Raw genomic sequence first — 13005 nt, forward strand, 5'->3', positions numbered from 1 at the left:
TTTCCTGTTGGTAGCTGAGCAAAGGGTTTCCTGCTCTCGTACATAATGTTTGTACGTGCCATGTCATTGCTGGGGCTCAAGAAGTGGAATGTCCACAATTGTTGTAATTGAAAACCATAAATTTATTTTTAATATTTTATTCCGTTTTCATGTCCCAGATTAAAAGACAGGTACAAAAAAAATGAACACATGTGGAAATAAATCAAGCAGCAGTCATTGGAATAACCTATTGAAAGGCTCAGCCCACTACCACATCCATTAAAATATTTGAATAGTCAATGTTAAATATGTAGGCTACGATTATGATGTTAAGTTGGTTTCAAATCCCAGACAGAATCAACATGTCTTCTACCCCCAAAAAACTTGCATTCCAATTCATTTTCATCTCACAACACACTATTCTGAAATCTCAAGTTTTTTTTACATAAAAATCATCTTAACTACATGAGAGACGACAACTCAGTGATTGAAGAAAAGGCAGAAAGTGAATAAAGTGTTTGAACAGGGCTGACTCAGTGACATTTCTTATGTCGCTTTTTAATCATTTTGTCATCATCTCCATTAAAACAAATCAAATCCGTTTTGTCACTCAACCATGTACATAAGTGCACCAGTGGGTGAAAGTATACACCTACTAAATATCACTGTGCTTCATCATTTGAGAAGAGGGCTCTCTGGGAAGAACGCTCAGACTTCCTGTTTCTTTATTCCTGGTTTCTCCTGATCTTCTGTTCTGGCAGAATTCTGGGGTTCCTCCTGGGGTTAAAAAGTGGGTCATGTCAATGAATATGAAACCATGGTACCAAGCATTCTAGCTAGCTACACTACCTACCTAACAATCTCATTGTTTGTTTGTGTTACTGACCTCATACATTTGGCCAATATTTGCCAACACTTCTACAGAGGTTTGAGGTCCAAGTACCACTGCTACCACAGCTTGAGAACCATCGGCCTACAGGAAAGTCTTCTGTTTTGTTTGGGTCATTGCAGCATGCACAAATAATCTGCTTCTGGTTTGCTAGGGTTTGTTTCATAAACTATTCTGAAATTTCATAGACAGCTTTGTGTTGTTGTGTTATTATGAGGGACTTTATGTATTGAAATATGTGCAGTATGAAATACGTACAGTATGAAATATATGCAGTATGAAATAAAGTAATTTCGTTTGACTTATTTACAGATTCACTTACATGTGATTCTGGGAATTTGATGCTCCAGTCATCCTTAATGGCCTTTATAGTTTCATCAGTTTCATCAGTCTCCTTCTTATAGTAGATCCTGATCTGTTGCTGTGAAAAGCTCTCTGGCCTGAGGTATAACACCTGGTAGAGGTTACAGTTGGTTTGAACATGTCTTTCAGTAGTTCTGCACTCAAGTGTTCCAGTACATTCAATACTTTAACCATAGAAGTGAGTGGTAGGATGTTCTATTGACATCAGCATGGTTCTGACCTGGTCTTTGGAGATTTTGAAAGCTTTGGTTGGGTTGTCCTTTTTGTAGAAGCGCATTTGGTCAATGGGGTCGTCCTTCTTCATCCCATAGTCAATTTTGATGACCTGAAGCAGTTTTACACAGGTAACATGACCTGAGGCAGTTTTACACAGGTAACATGACCTGATGCAGTTTTACACAGGTAAAATCATAGGCTGAGTGATAAAATATCCAGGTCCTCATGCCTAAAATACTTGAAAATATATTCTTCCCATCTCAAGGTAGTAAAGGACCAAAGTTATGATAAGGAACTATGTAACTTTGCAAAGAGCATACATTCCACCAATAAAGACATGTAGAGCAATGGGTTAAAATACGTCTTTAAATTGTTTTAAAAAGGGCCAATGTCTGGACACTTACACGGAGTTCAAAGTCATTTGGATCCAAATGATTTTCACTCGCCACATCACTTTGCCATTTCTTGATCTTGTCCATGACCTCGTCCTCCAAATTGTCCTTGTCCTGGAAATGAGACATTGCTACTCCTCTGGCTGATGATGACTCCTCTGGCTAAATGACCAAACTTCTTACCTTTATACCCCCACACACCTTTAAGATCTGGCCCACACACTTGTAGAGACGTCGGTGGGTGATTCTCTCTAGAATCTTTCTTGCCTTATCCAGGTCAGAAGAGGGGGAGTAGAGGATCTGCTCAAACACATGGTCTTCATGAGGAGAGAGAGAGAGAGAGAGAGAGAGAGAGAGAGAGAGAGAGAGAGAGAGAGAGAGAGAGAGAGAGACAGAGAGAGAGAGAGAGAGAGAGAGAGAGAGAGAGAGACAGAGAGAGAGAGAGACAGAGAGAGAGAGAGAGAGAGAGAGAGAGAGAGAGAAGAGAGAGAGAGAGAGAGAGAGAGAGAGAGAGAGAGAGAGAGAGAGAGAGAGAGAGAGAGGAGGAAAAAGAGGGAGAGAGAGAGAGAGAGAGAGAGAGAGAGAGAGAGAGAGAGAGAGAGAGAGAGAGAGAGAGAGAGAGAGGAGGAAAAAGAGGGAGAGAGACAGGTTTTGGTGTACCTCTTTTGTTATCCCCGGCAAGTTGGAGAAAATGCTACGAGAGCATGAAGCTAATCTGAACCTGTGAGTTTAGAGTAGACCTCCATGTCAAATACGGTGTCTGACATTCTGAACGTTTTCACCCCAGATCCTTTAATCAAGATGTGAGGATTTGCTTCGACAAGGGCATCTCTGATCCTGGAGAGCCAAAGCAAATTGATGGTGACAAGAAAACATTTGAGTCACAATGTAGAAATTACATCTAAGAGTGAACTTTTATTTGACCTCTTGTACAGCACTTTGTTCAACCATGGTTGTATTTAAACATGCTCTATAAATATTGATTGATTGAACGGTGGTCTCCACCCTCTCTCTATTTATACATTTGACTTCCCACATGAAGCCATATGTGATTATTATGTGAGCACCTGCTGTACAATACTCACATGAGCTGAATGGCTTCGACCACTCTGTGCTGGTAGGCTCGTCTGTGGAGGCTGAATCTGGTGTGGAACATGTCATACAGGTTGTCCACTTCCTATTGAGAGAGACATCAGTAAAGTGAACCTTTAGAAGTCATACCCTATTTGAAGATAAAGGGTTTGCCTGGCTACAAGTAGCACCTTGTCTCTGGCACAGATCTGCGACATCTTCTTCCCATCCACCTCCTCATCCACCTCACAGACTCGGGCAAAGTTGATAAAGCGGTCATGGTCAAAGTTACTCTGAAGACCTAGGTAGTAAGAGTCCCTGTATGTTTGACAGAAGAAAATGTATAAGAACATGTTTAGGAATGCCATTTCAAAGACCTATGAACAACTTTGACAAACAAGTGGTTGAAAGCATGACATACCTGGCAAAGTAGTCCCATTTATCAACATCAACACCGTTTCTCTTGTTGGCTATGATTTCGTACAGGAAGGACTTCTTCTCTGGTCTGCCTTTGTAAGCCCACTGGAAACAGCAGAAAGCGATGCTCATTGACCTCTGTGGGGTGTCTTGAGACTGATTATTGGCTAATTAGGCTGACAGTGTGTCTAGCAAAATGGCCAGCTGATAGCCTACACTTGTTTAATTTCCCTTAAATCTTTTGCCTCTTCAGATGTTGTGTTTCACTCTACTTTGAATAAAGTGAGCAATAGATTTGTTCATAGTTCTATAGGTCACTCATTTATGAAAGTTTTGTCTACATCATAGAACATAACTACTAGGCATTAGGTTGATTTAATTGACACAGTGATATGGAGGGCAAACAAAATCTAAAATTCAGAAAGTTGACCAGTGTCATACTGTCATAGAGAGCTACAATCAAACAGAGCTACAGAATGTAAGAGTAAGAGACTATTAATTTTCTATACATGTGCTGTTTTCTTTCGCGTGTGGAAGATAATTTGTGAGTGCTAAGTGGTTGGGTGATAAATTACATTATAATAATAGTCCTAAATGTGTTGCGTCTCCTTGTCTTGTGGTTGCCTTGGTTTCCCCCCTCACTATTGGAGGACTGAGTAAGAATACCCAATTCCACTTCAGAATACCGAGAATCATCCAAAACAACCAACAAACAAATGTTTGTAAAATGTTGATAGTTCCTGTTTTATACAGCTAAAACAGCCTGGGGTCAAAATGACCATGTGTCCTTGACCATGTGTCAAGGACATTGAAAACATATCATCATGTTAATATTGTGTTCACCCAGTTACCCATTAAATGAAGAAAAGCCATTAAATAAGAAGTCAAAATAAGTTATATCAAGCATGCATAAAGAGGCGTTAAACATTTAATGCAATCAAACTGATCCCATTCAATTAAGGGCCATTCAACCCTGTTTTGGCTCATGTTAACTTGTATAATTAACAAGCCTATGTATTCCTGGATAGGAACCTTGTGGTCGAGAGGGGAAGAATTCAGTAGTAGGAGAAGAGAGAGACGCACTCAGGTTTCTAAACGTTTTTCACTCAAGATCACTAAATATTTACCAGTTTGGACAGGATGTGTATTATTATCTTAATAATCATTCAAGTGTTCCTATTTTTGACTAAATGTATTGTAACGAAACTGACTGCTGTCACTGTTACCTTCCCAGGGGTTTTGTCAATCGGTCCAGCAATTTGTTCCTTGATGAAGTCCAGGTCTTCAGGCAGGACCAGACCATGCTGCTCCATCTTCAATTCATTTTTGTCGACAAGGTGGTCAAACATGGCCATGGACGCATCCTCGTGCTGAAGAAAAGAAGATTCTGGTGAACAAAGTGGAACCCATATGCACATACACACGTTTTGCCGACATACACTTGTAAAGACAAATGTATTTTTGTATTCAGTCCTTCACCATGACAACAAAAATACAGAGAAACCAAAGCAGAATGGTTTCCTGCACCTAAATAGTTTAGCATTATGGGACTGGATCCCTGTCCTAACTTGAAATGGGTCACATTTTGTTGTAGGGAATGCAAATATATCTGACCTAAAATAATCGTGCAGCAGTAATTGAAACCATTTTTATAGAAGACCAGATATTTGCAATTGCTTCAGTCATTATGAAACATCTGGGAATCACTGGCTTTAAAAACCTATTCAGTTGACAACAACAGGACGCACACAAATAAAGCCAGTGCATTCCCATAAATGTTTGCCTGTGTATTATAATAAATATTGATTTGGGGGGTTTTGATGGAGAAAGGGAGACGGAACAGTTTTTACCTTCCATTTCCTTCCTGTAGAGACTTTGGGGATAAACATCCCATCAAACAAATGGGAGAAAGGGCCATGTCCTGGTAAAATCAATATGTTGGAGGTACAGAGAGAGAGATTGTTAACTCAAGATGGAAAACATGAGTGTATTTGTGTGTGAGAGAAAGGGGAATAGATATATCTTGAGAAACAACATGAGCTTCCTCACAGGTGAGGAAAACATATTCAAGTCAGAATGAGTCTTGTATGACCCAGTGGGAAAGAGAGTGAGTGAAAACAACATTTCATTCTCAGCACTTTCTGCCACACCTTGAAATGAAACTCTGCAGTTCAGTTCATAGTGAGTGTACAAGGTTGAGTGTGTGTGTTTCCCTCACCCAGGTCGTGGCAGAGGCCAGCGATCTGCACACAGAGGAAGTCTCTGCAAGAGATTTGAAGTTCTGGCTGCCGCTCTTTCAGCTCCCGGACCAGTCTCCCTGCCAGGTGACTCACTCTAGACCGACACACACACACACAACTAGTTAGCAAACAACACCTAAATCGTCCAGTATCATCGCCAAAACATTTGAATGTCCTACCCTATGGAGTGCTCAAAGCGGTTGTGGGTCGCCCCAGGATAGACATAGCAGGCCCCTCCAAGCTGCTTGATGTAGCGAAGTCTCTGGAACTGGGGTGTGTCAATGATGCGGACCAGCAAAGGGTGCATTGGCACAAGCCCATGTATTGGATCGTTGAACACCTGAAAGAGTTGAAACAAAAGAAGGAATAATTATCATCCAACACTTTTATTCATCCCATGTCAATTGTGGTGATGGAATAATAACCGACCTTTGAACAACTCTAAACAACAATGGCCGGGTTTCCCAGATTCGTGAAGAAGCTCTTAACCCTTGTGTTATCTTCGGGTCATTCTGACCCATCAGTCATTGTGACCCACTGTCGTATTGCGACAAATTTACCTCATACAAAAACAAAGTGAAGCATTTTCTTTTAACTGTCGGGCTGTCTCAGACCCCCCACATTGCAATGGTTAAAAGAAAATTATTTTTATTTGTTTTTGTATTGGGTGAAATTGGGTAAACACAACGATGGTTCGTTGTGAACCTTTGGGTCATGTGACCCGAAGGCAGCACGAGGGTTAAGAGCTTCTTCACGAATCTGTGTTGAATGAATTCACGATGTGTGCTGGGAAACATAATGACCCCCAACTCGCAAGCCAGCGTTTCAACCGCAGGAATTTTTCACCTGTAAGAACTTACAGCACTGAACCTGTATGATTAGTCCAGTACTGGCAACCGATCTGTCAACGGAAATACTTTATGTGGCATATGTGGCATGCCCTAGTCATGCCACATATGAAGAGGAGAGCGGATACTGCCATGCTCCAAGTCGCCATCCGAGCAGACCGTCATGGGAGCTCGGAAAATTCCATCTGCTTCGACCAAAAATCTATTCGATTGAAAATCTATTTGAAAAAGGTGTAGCTTTTTCTCCGAAACAAAGACAGGAAGGTAGCAAATGTTTTGCTCCTGTCACGCCATGCCCTGATGTTACGGACACATTTGTATATCTGTACAATTGTGCCCTCTCATTCGTTTTTCAAATGTCCCTCTGTGATTGGCTTGTCAAACCTCAATCGTTGTCACAGTGCGCATGTCCTTGTCCAATCATATGTCTGTCCGTCTCTCTTTCAGGCTTCACTTGTCTTCCGTTCGTTAGTCGACTTGTTACCCAAACCGTGTTTGATCTGTTCTACCATCGGCTGTCCAGCGTGAACGGAAACTTTTTTTTTTCGTTTTTGTTTTCGTGTTTTCCCAGTGCTTCTGTTCTTATATTTACATGTATTCTTTGTTGTTGTTTTACTCGGCTTTACTCGGTATAGTGATTTTTGTTTCGTTTGGTTCATCACCCAGTGACGAGGGGATAGGTAAGCTGCCCATGGATGCCATTACATTAACATCTATGTTACACGAGTGCTACGTGTATTTTAGTTTAGGGATGTTTTTGGTTACGTGGTTAGGGCTTCTTTTGATAAATTAGTCCTACTTTTCTTTGGCACCGTTCGTATTTCCATTGTTCTCTGGAGTGTTTTTGTAAAATAAACATATGTAGCCTATTATTTTAAATTCGGTGTTTGCGGTTTACGTTATGGCTCCCTACACCTAGACGTAAACGAGCTCTACCCGGGGTCTTAACACCTGAGTATAGCATGAGCCAAATCGTGTGCTGGCTGTATAGGGTGTGGTGTTCAATGTAAACACCATTCATTTTATATTGTGTACAAATAAAAATCTAAATTTGAATTACATTTATTCAACATTATTTTAAACGTTATTTTGACAGGGGGTCATACTGAGACCAAGGTCTCTATGGGCTAGGCCAGGCTACTTTATATTGAAAGACAATGTCTGTGGGTTTATATAAACTATTTTATATTGGGGTCTAAACGACTCTGGTTGGTTTCACCATAAATATACATTTAGTCATTTTACATTTAGTCATATACCTAACACAAATAATGTTTACTTGAAATCACTGAAAACTAAATTATACCAGAATCAAATAATGATAGGTAAGCTTTTAAGTATCGATGTGGAATGTACTTGGTATAAAAGCTGCAATTTGTATTAAAGAAAAGTAGGCTATAGATTTTCGTTTAAAACAAGCAAAATCACTGTGACTTTCCTAAAATAATATGATAATCAGTCATTCTTTTGTCAGATTACTTTAATTACATATCTAGGTAATGTTTTAAGAAGAAAAAAGTTAAAATTCTGATTTGATGGTTTATTACAGTGGTAAGTATTATTGTCTGTATTCAATTTAACATACAAGGTAGGCCTTGAATGTTAAATATGCTGGTAGGATGAGGATTAAGCATTTATGCTGAGGACAAAATCCAGTGGCATTTGGAATCGGCAACCCGCAATGACTTGTATTATAAAATCTTTTAATAGAGCTGAACATTTTTCCCACAAAAACCTGGGAGTGATATACTCAATGTTGATGAGAAAGGGTCCATGGTTGGGTTGGTTGTACAGGTGATGGTCTCGGTATAAAACATGGTTGGGTTGGTTGTACAGATGATGGTCTCAGTATAAAACATGGTCAGGTTGGTTGATGATGGTCTCGGTATAAAAGTGGACCAGTGTTCTCTAGCTGCTACTTCTCTTTGCTCTCTTCTTCATTCAGTTTCTTTCTCCCTCCACTTTACAATTATCTAGGCAAATTAATATTTAAAACCTTTATTTTTAACATGTTTGCCTTTAATACAAATCAATTGCAATGTTATTAAATGTAAATTTCCTTGACCATGCTCTGATTTATCCAATGGATTAAAATACCTGCAAATTCAGCATATTTGGTTATACTTACATTGACATTTAGTCATTTAGCAGACACTCTTATCCAGAGCGACTAACACTAAGTACAGGGACATTTCCCCGAGGCAAGTAGGGTGAAGTGCCTTGCCCAAGGACACAACGTCATCGGCACAGCCAGAATCGAACCGGCAACCTTCTGATTACTAGCCAGACTCCCTAACCGACTCCCATATACTCTCCAGTTTAGTTCTCTTCCATCAGATCAAGGGGCAGGGGCGTTGTTAGATCCTTTTTACTGTATAAATCTGCTGTGCCCCAGTAAAATCAAAAGTTTGAGTTTTAACAATTTACTTTATTAGTCAGTATATTAATTTAGATTGATAATCCCGGAAAAAAATAAACCCAATATCCCAATCAACCCTTGTAAATGTGTTTAACCTAAAACACAAACTGATGCACGCAGAATTCCATGTCAGCGCGCTCTTCTGAGCTTGCCAAATAGCCACTGCAGCACACACACAGAAGTCCAGGTGTCGGACTCGGTACACAAGTCAGAATTGAGGTAGGCTAAGAAAACATTACAAAACTAAAGATAGTTTCTAAATGAGAGGCCTACCGATCATCTTATTTTGACTAAAACATAAAAACAATATGACATTGTTCATCGTTTGTAGCCTCCTGTGTGCCATCGTTTACCTACCTGCATATTCTGACTTTAAAGACGAAGATTGTGATATTTCTCTACTCAATCTTATTCCTTTGTCTCTTTTATTTCCATCACCACCCTCTCATTTCAACATCACATCCAGACAGCCTCTAATTCATCTTTCTGTTGCTATTGAAACAAACTTCACGTAGACCTATGGGGGTTTCTACATACAATATTGCACAGCATCTTTACCTATTAATAAAAAAAAAAAATACTAAAACATGATCATTGCATAAGACTCCTCTCAACACACTATTGGATTGTCTTCTTTACGCTAAAACTGTCAAGATCCTTCTTAAGAAAGAAGGCTATATTTACCTTTCCCTGCACATTGAACTGGCAGTCAATCGTGTTCGGCTTGTCCGGAGCCTGGTCAGCCAGAGTTGAGCATTTGGAGCAAATCATTTTGAGGAATGAAATAAAACGGCACTAGTGAACTGATGTGATGAGGTAACTGATTTTCTGACTAACGCCAGGTAGAGATGTAAGTGTGCTTTTATGCAGTAATGAGGACGACACTCCCATCTGCGGACGATCATTAGCCAACACCTCCGAATGTCTTTGAATACCATTTTAAGTAATCCGTAAATATTAAATTGTTTACTGTTCTTTGATACATGCTACAAACATAACATAATTCATTTCTTTCAAGAATGGTTACAATGTATTGCAATGTCATTAATAGTAGGCCATGGATTAAAGAAACTTTATTTTCCATTGGCCTAAACAAAAGATTGGACGGGGCAGGATGGGCGCAGGAGACGGTGGAGACGCCGTGCACAACCCAGGAAGCGGCAGCCAGGACTCCTTTTGGACGGGGCGGCACGGTGGCGCCTGGGAGCGCGGACACAGAGGCGCCTGGGAGCGCGGACACAGAGGCGCCTGGGAGCGCGGACACAGAGGCACCTGGGAGCGCGGACACAGAGGCGCCTGGGAGCGCGGACACAGAGGCACCTGGGAGCACGGACACAGAGGCGCCTGGGAGCGTGGACGAGGGGGCGCTTGGGAGTGCGGACACAGGGGCGGGGGATGGTGGCGGCCAGAAGTCCTCGGGAGGAGTAGGCAGTGGCCAGAAGTCCTCGGGCAGAGAAGGCGGTGGCCAGAAGTCCTCGGGCGGAGAAGGTGGCGGCCAGAAGTCTCGGCAGGGACAGCCTCAGTCGTCTGCATACTGGGCGGCGGCATTGGAACAGGACAGGAAAGAGGCAGGGGCACAGGACAGGACCGGGTCGGGGCACAGGACGGGACTAGGTCTGGGTACTGGTGGCAGGCAGCCGAGACTCCCCGGCAGGAACAGCCTCGGTGGTCTGGGTGCTGGGCGGCTCAACCTCGGTCATCTGGGCGCTGGGCGGCACAACCTCAAGACGAGGCAGGCGCATAGGGCAGGACTAAGCCAGGGCCACAGGGCAGGACTAAGCCAGGGGCACAGGGCAGGGCCGAGGCTGGAGTTGGGGTTCGCGCTGGGTCTGGAGCCGGGGTAGGAGCCAGGTCTTGGGGTGGACCTTCCACTGCAGACTTCGGAGTCCACCGAAGGCAAGACGGGTCCATATGAAAGGGTTGCCGGACCTCTCCGCTGGGTCCAAGCTTGGTCTTGTCCTTCTGTTACGTGGTGTGGTGGGGTAGTACCCAAACGCAGGAGAGTATCCAGACATTGCGTCAAAACAAGGTTTATTCATCAAAACGGGAAAACTGACAAGGTACTCGCTGTAACATAGGATAAGGACAAGCCAACGGCTGTTTATCAATCCATGTTTTTTTTCCGTTCTTGTGTTCTTGCGAACTCGTTTGACGTCATCTTTCATTGCCCAAGTACGGTTCCATTCCAAAGAACACAAGTCACCAAGAACGCCAAAAATACCCAGGAATGTTCTTGATCGGCCCCTTTTATCGAGGATGCATCGGATGGTGACTTGGTCAGCATCTGATTTCCCAGAAGTCATTGCAAGAACACGCATCTCAAATCATTCTCCATCTTCTCGCAAGTCGCAAGACGCTTGGCAAGAACGTTCTTCTCAAGAACGCAAGTAAGTTTTTAGCGTTCTTCGGATTGATGAACAGAACTGAAACCACTGAACGAGACACAGGTGAAGACAATGACAGACACAGGGAAACACTAGGGCAGGGCAAAACCAAAAACAGGGGGGCACGGCTGTGGCCATGACAGTGAGGTTTCTTTTATTATGTTCCTTTTTTGTTCATCCTCTTTCTTTTGTTTTTGTTTTGCTTCATGTTCTAGTTCTGGTTTTTCACTGCCTAGTATTGTTTCTATGTCCCGTGTCGTTCTGGCTGTCATTTGGTTGTGGATTACCGACCTGTTTCTATTTCACTACGATTTTGCCTTGTCCTTTGTGTGGAATAAAACACAAGACTGTTTACTCTGTGTCTGGATCCTCCACAATGTCTACTGGACATGCTTATGTGCATGTGCCCCACCCCTGTGAAGAAGACTGCATCCACATCAAAGTACCCCTGCTGGCAGTCAAATTCACCTAAGAAAAAGCACTATAGTGATAACATGCAAAATAAATGGAAAATGATCAAGTCCAAACAGGGAAGTGATGCTGATCATACAGCCCCTCCTAAAACCAAGTTATACAAAAAACAGAAGGAACTAGAACCTACCATGTATATGTCTTTAGGCAGTTCCTTCAGACCCAGTCCTTCGGGGAGATCAATAGTGAAATCGTATTTATTCTAGAGAAAGAGACTCTTTCTTTATCCTCAAACCAAACTCATTATTATTCCTTCAGATGGAAGTCAACAGCACTTTAATGGCTGCAGAAGCTCTCTATTGTATGGTTTATTATCTGCTCTTACCAGGGATGATGATAGTCTTGAGGGGTCGTACCTCCAGTCCCTGAGTAGGGTACTGAAGAGGACTGTTAGCCTCTGCTATGATAAGGTCCAGAGCGCTGGAGGACCTAGAGTTGTAATGGGGATGTACGAAAGCATCAATCACACGTAACAGTTACCTTCCATCAAATTCATATGGTTCAATTTGACAGCGGGAATTTACAAGGAATAGTGGATTTTTTTTTTCATGCGATGGAAACTGGAAGCGAGTGTGCATTGTAAGTGTTTGTGTGTAGGCCTGCATAACCATCCAATTAAATGCTGACATTTCTACCTTTGTCGATGATGACGTCTGTGTTTTTGTTTTGGAGTCAGGGTGGGGGCCAGGGGTGAATATTTCTGTGTGTAATGTTTTAATACCTCTTCTGGAAATGTCACACTAGTGACACGGTTAAAAGCAGGTGTTATCCTTGGGCCACAGTCACACAGCCGAGAGACAGATGCAGAAAATGTTTTTTTAATGATATAAAGGATAAAAATGTCCAAATACTAAAAACAATGTAAATGTCTCGTAGCCTATGGCTACTTTGGTGTATGTCCCCTCCGATCCAAGAACGCCGTCGGCTCCGCGCAGCACCGCTCCCCTCTTCCCTTAGACCACCGCCTGCAGTGCGTAGGCCTGCCTGGACAACAATAATAATTGGCTACTTTTGGTTCGCACAGTGACAAGTAACTGTGTAGGGGAGATTCAAGTACTTCCCTTTACGTTCAGCGGACGAGCCGTGGTTGTGCCTCCGGAGTCCGAATGGGAGCAGCGGAATTTTGATCGTCGCTTCTCTGTGCTCCTGCGTGTGTCCCCGTAGAATTCCTTCCTTCTGTTCAATCTCCGCTCCTTTTTGAAGGAGTTCCTCTCATTGGTTGGCCAATCAGTTGGGGATCATTTAACAGTGATGGGCTGCGTCCCTGTCAGCTGGGGAGTTCCCTCCCCCCGTCCTTGATGTCAAACAGCACACAC

General features: G+C 42.4%; 1 protein-coding gene across 3 annotated transcripts; it reads right to left on the bottom strand.

The window, feature by feature from the left end:
- Positions 1 to 98: 98 nt before the first annotated feature.
- Positions 99 to 9681, bottom strand: LOC134018488 (deoxynucleoside triphosphate triphosphohydrolase SAMHD1-like). Of its 3 annotated transcripts, none has more exons than XM_062458451.1 (15): positions 9519 to 9681; positions 5747 to 5907; positions 5546 to 5661; positions 5178 to 5248; positions 4554 to 4697; positions 3332 to 3432; positions 3102 to 3228; positions 2925 to 3016; positions 2561 to 2676; positions 2041 to 2156; positions 1852 to 1953; positions 1452 to 1556; positions 1191 to 1322; positions 866 to 952; positions 99 to 756 (listed from the first exon to the last, which is right to left on the bottom strand). In XM_062458451.1, the coding sequence occupies exons 1-15, from the start codon at positions 9603 to 9605 to the stop codon at positions 688 to 690; spliced, it is 1626 nt and encodes a 541-aa protein (XP_062314435.1). In that variant the 5' UTR covers positions 9606 to 9681; the 3' UTR covers positions 99 to 687. The 3 variants fall into 3 exon arrangements, with proteins under 3 accessions (XP_062314435.1, XP_062314434.1, XP_062314436.1); XM_062458450.1 differs by having other exon boundaries at positions 2023 to 2156; XM_062458452.1 differs by lacking the exon at positions 866 to 952 and having other exon boundaries at positions 2023 to 2156; positions 9519 to 9680.
- Between the last annotated feature and the right edge of the window lie 3324 nt (positions 9682 to 13005).

The sequence above is a fragment of the Osmerus eperlanus genome, chromosome 4, assembly GCF_963692335.1.
Source record: "Osmerus eperlanus chromosome 4, fOsmEpe2.1, whole genome shotgun sequence".
Classification (NCBI taxonomy): domain Eukaryota; kingdom Metazoa; phylum Chordata; class Actinopteri; order Osmeriformes; family Osmeridae; genus Osmerus; species Osmerus eperlanus.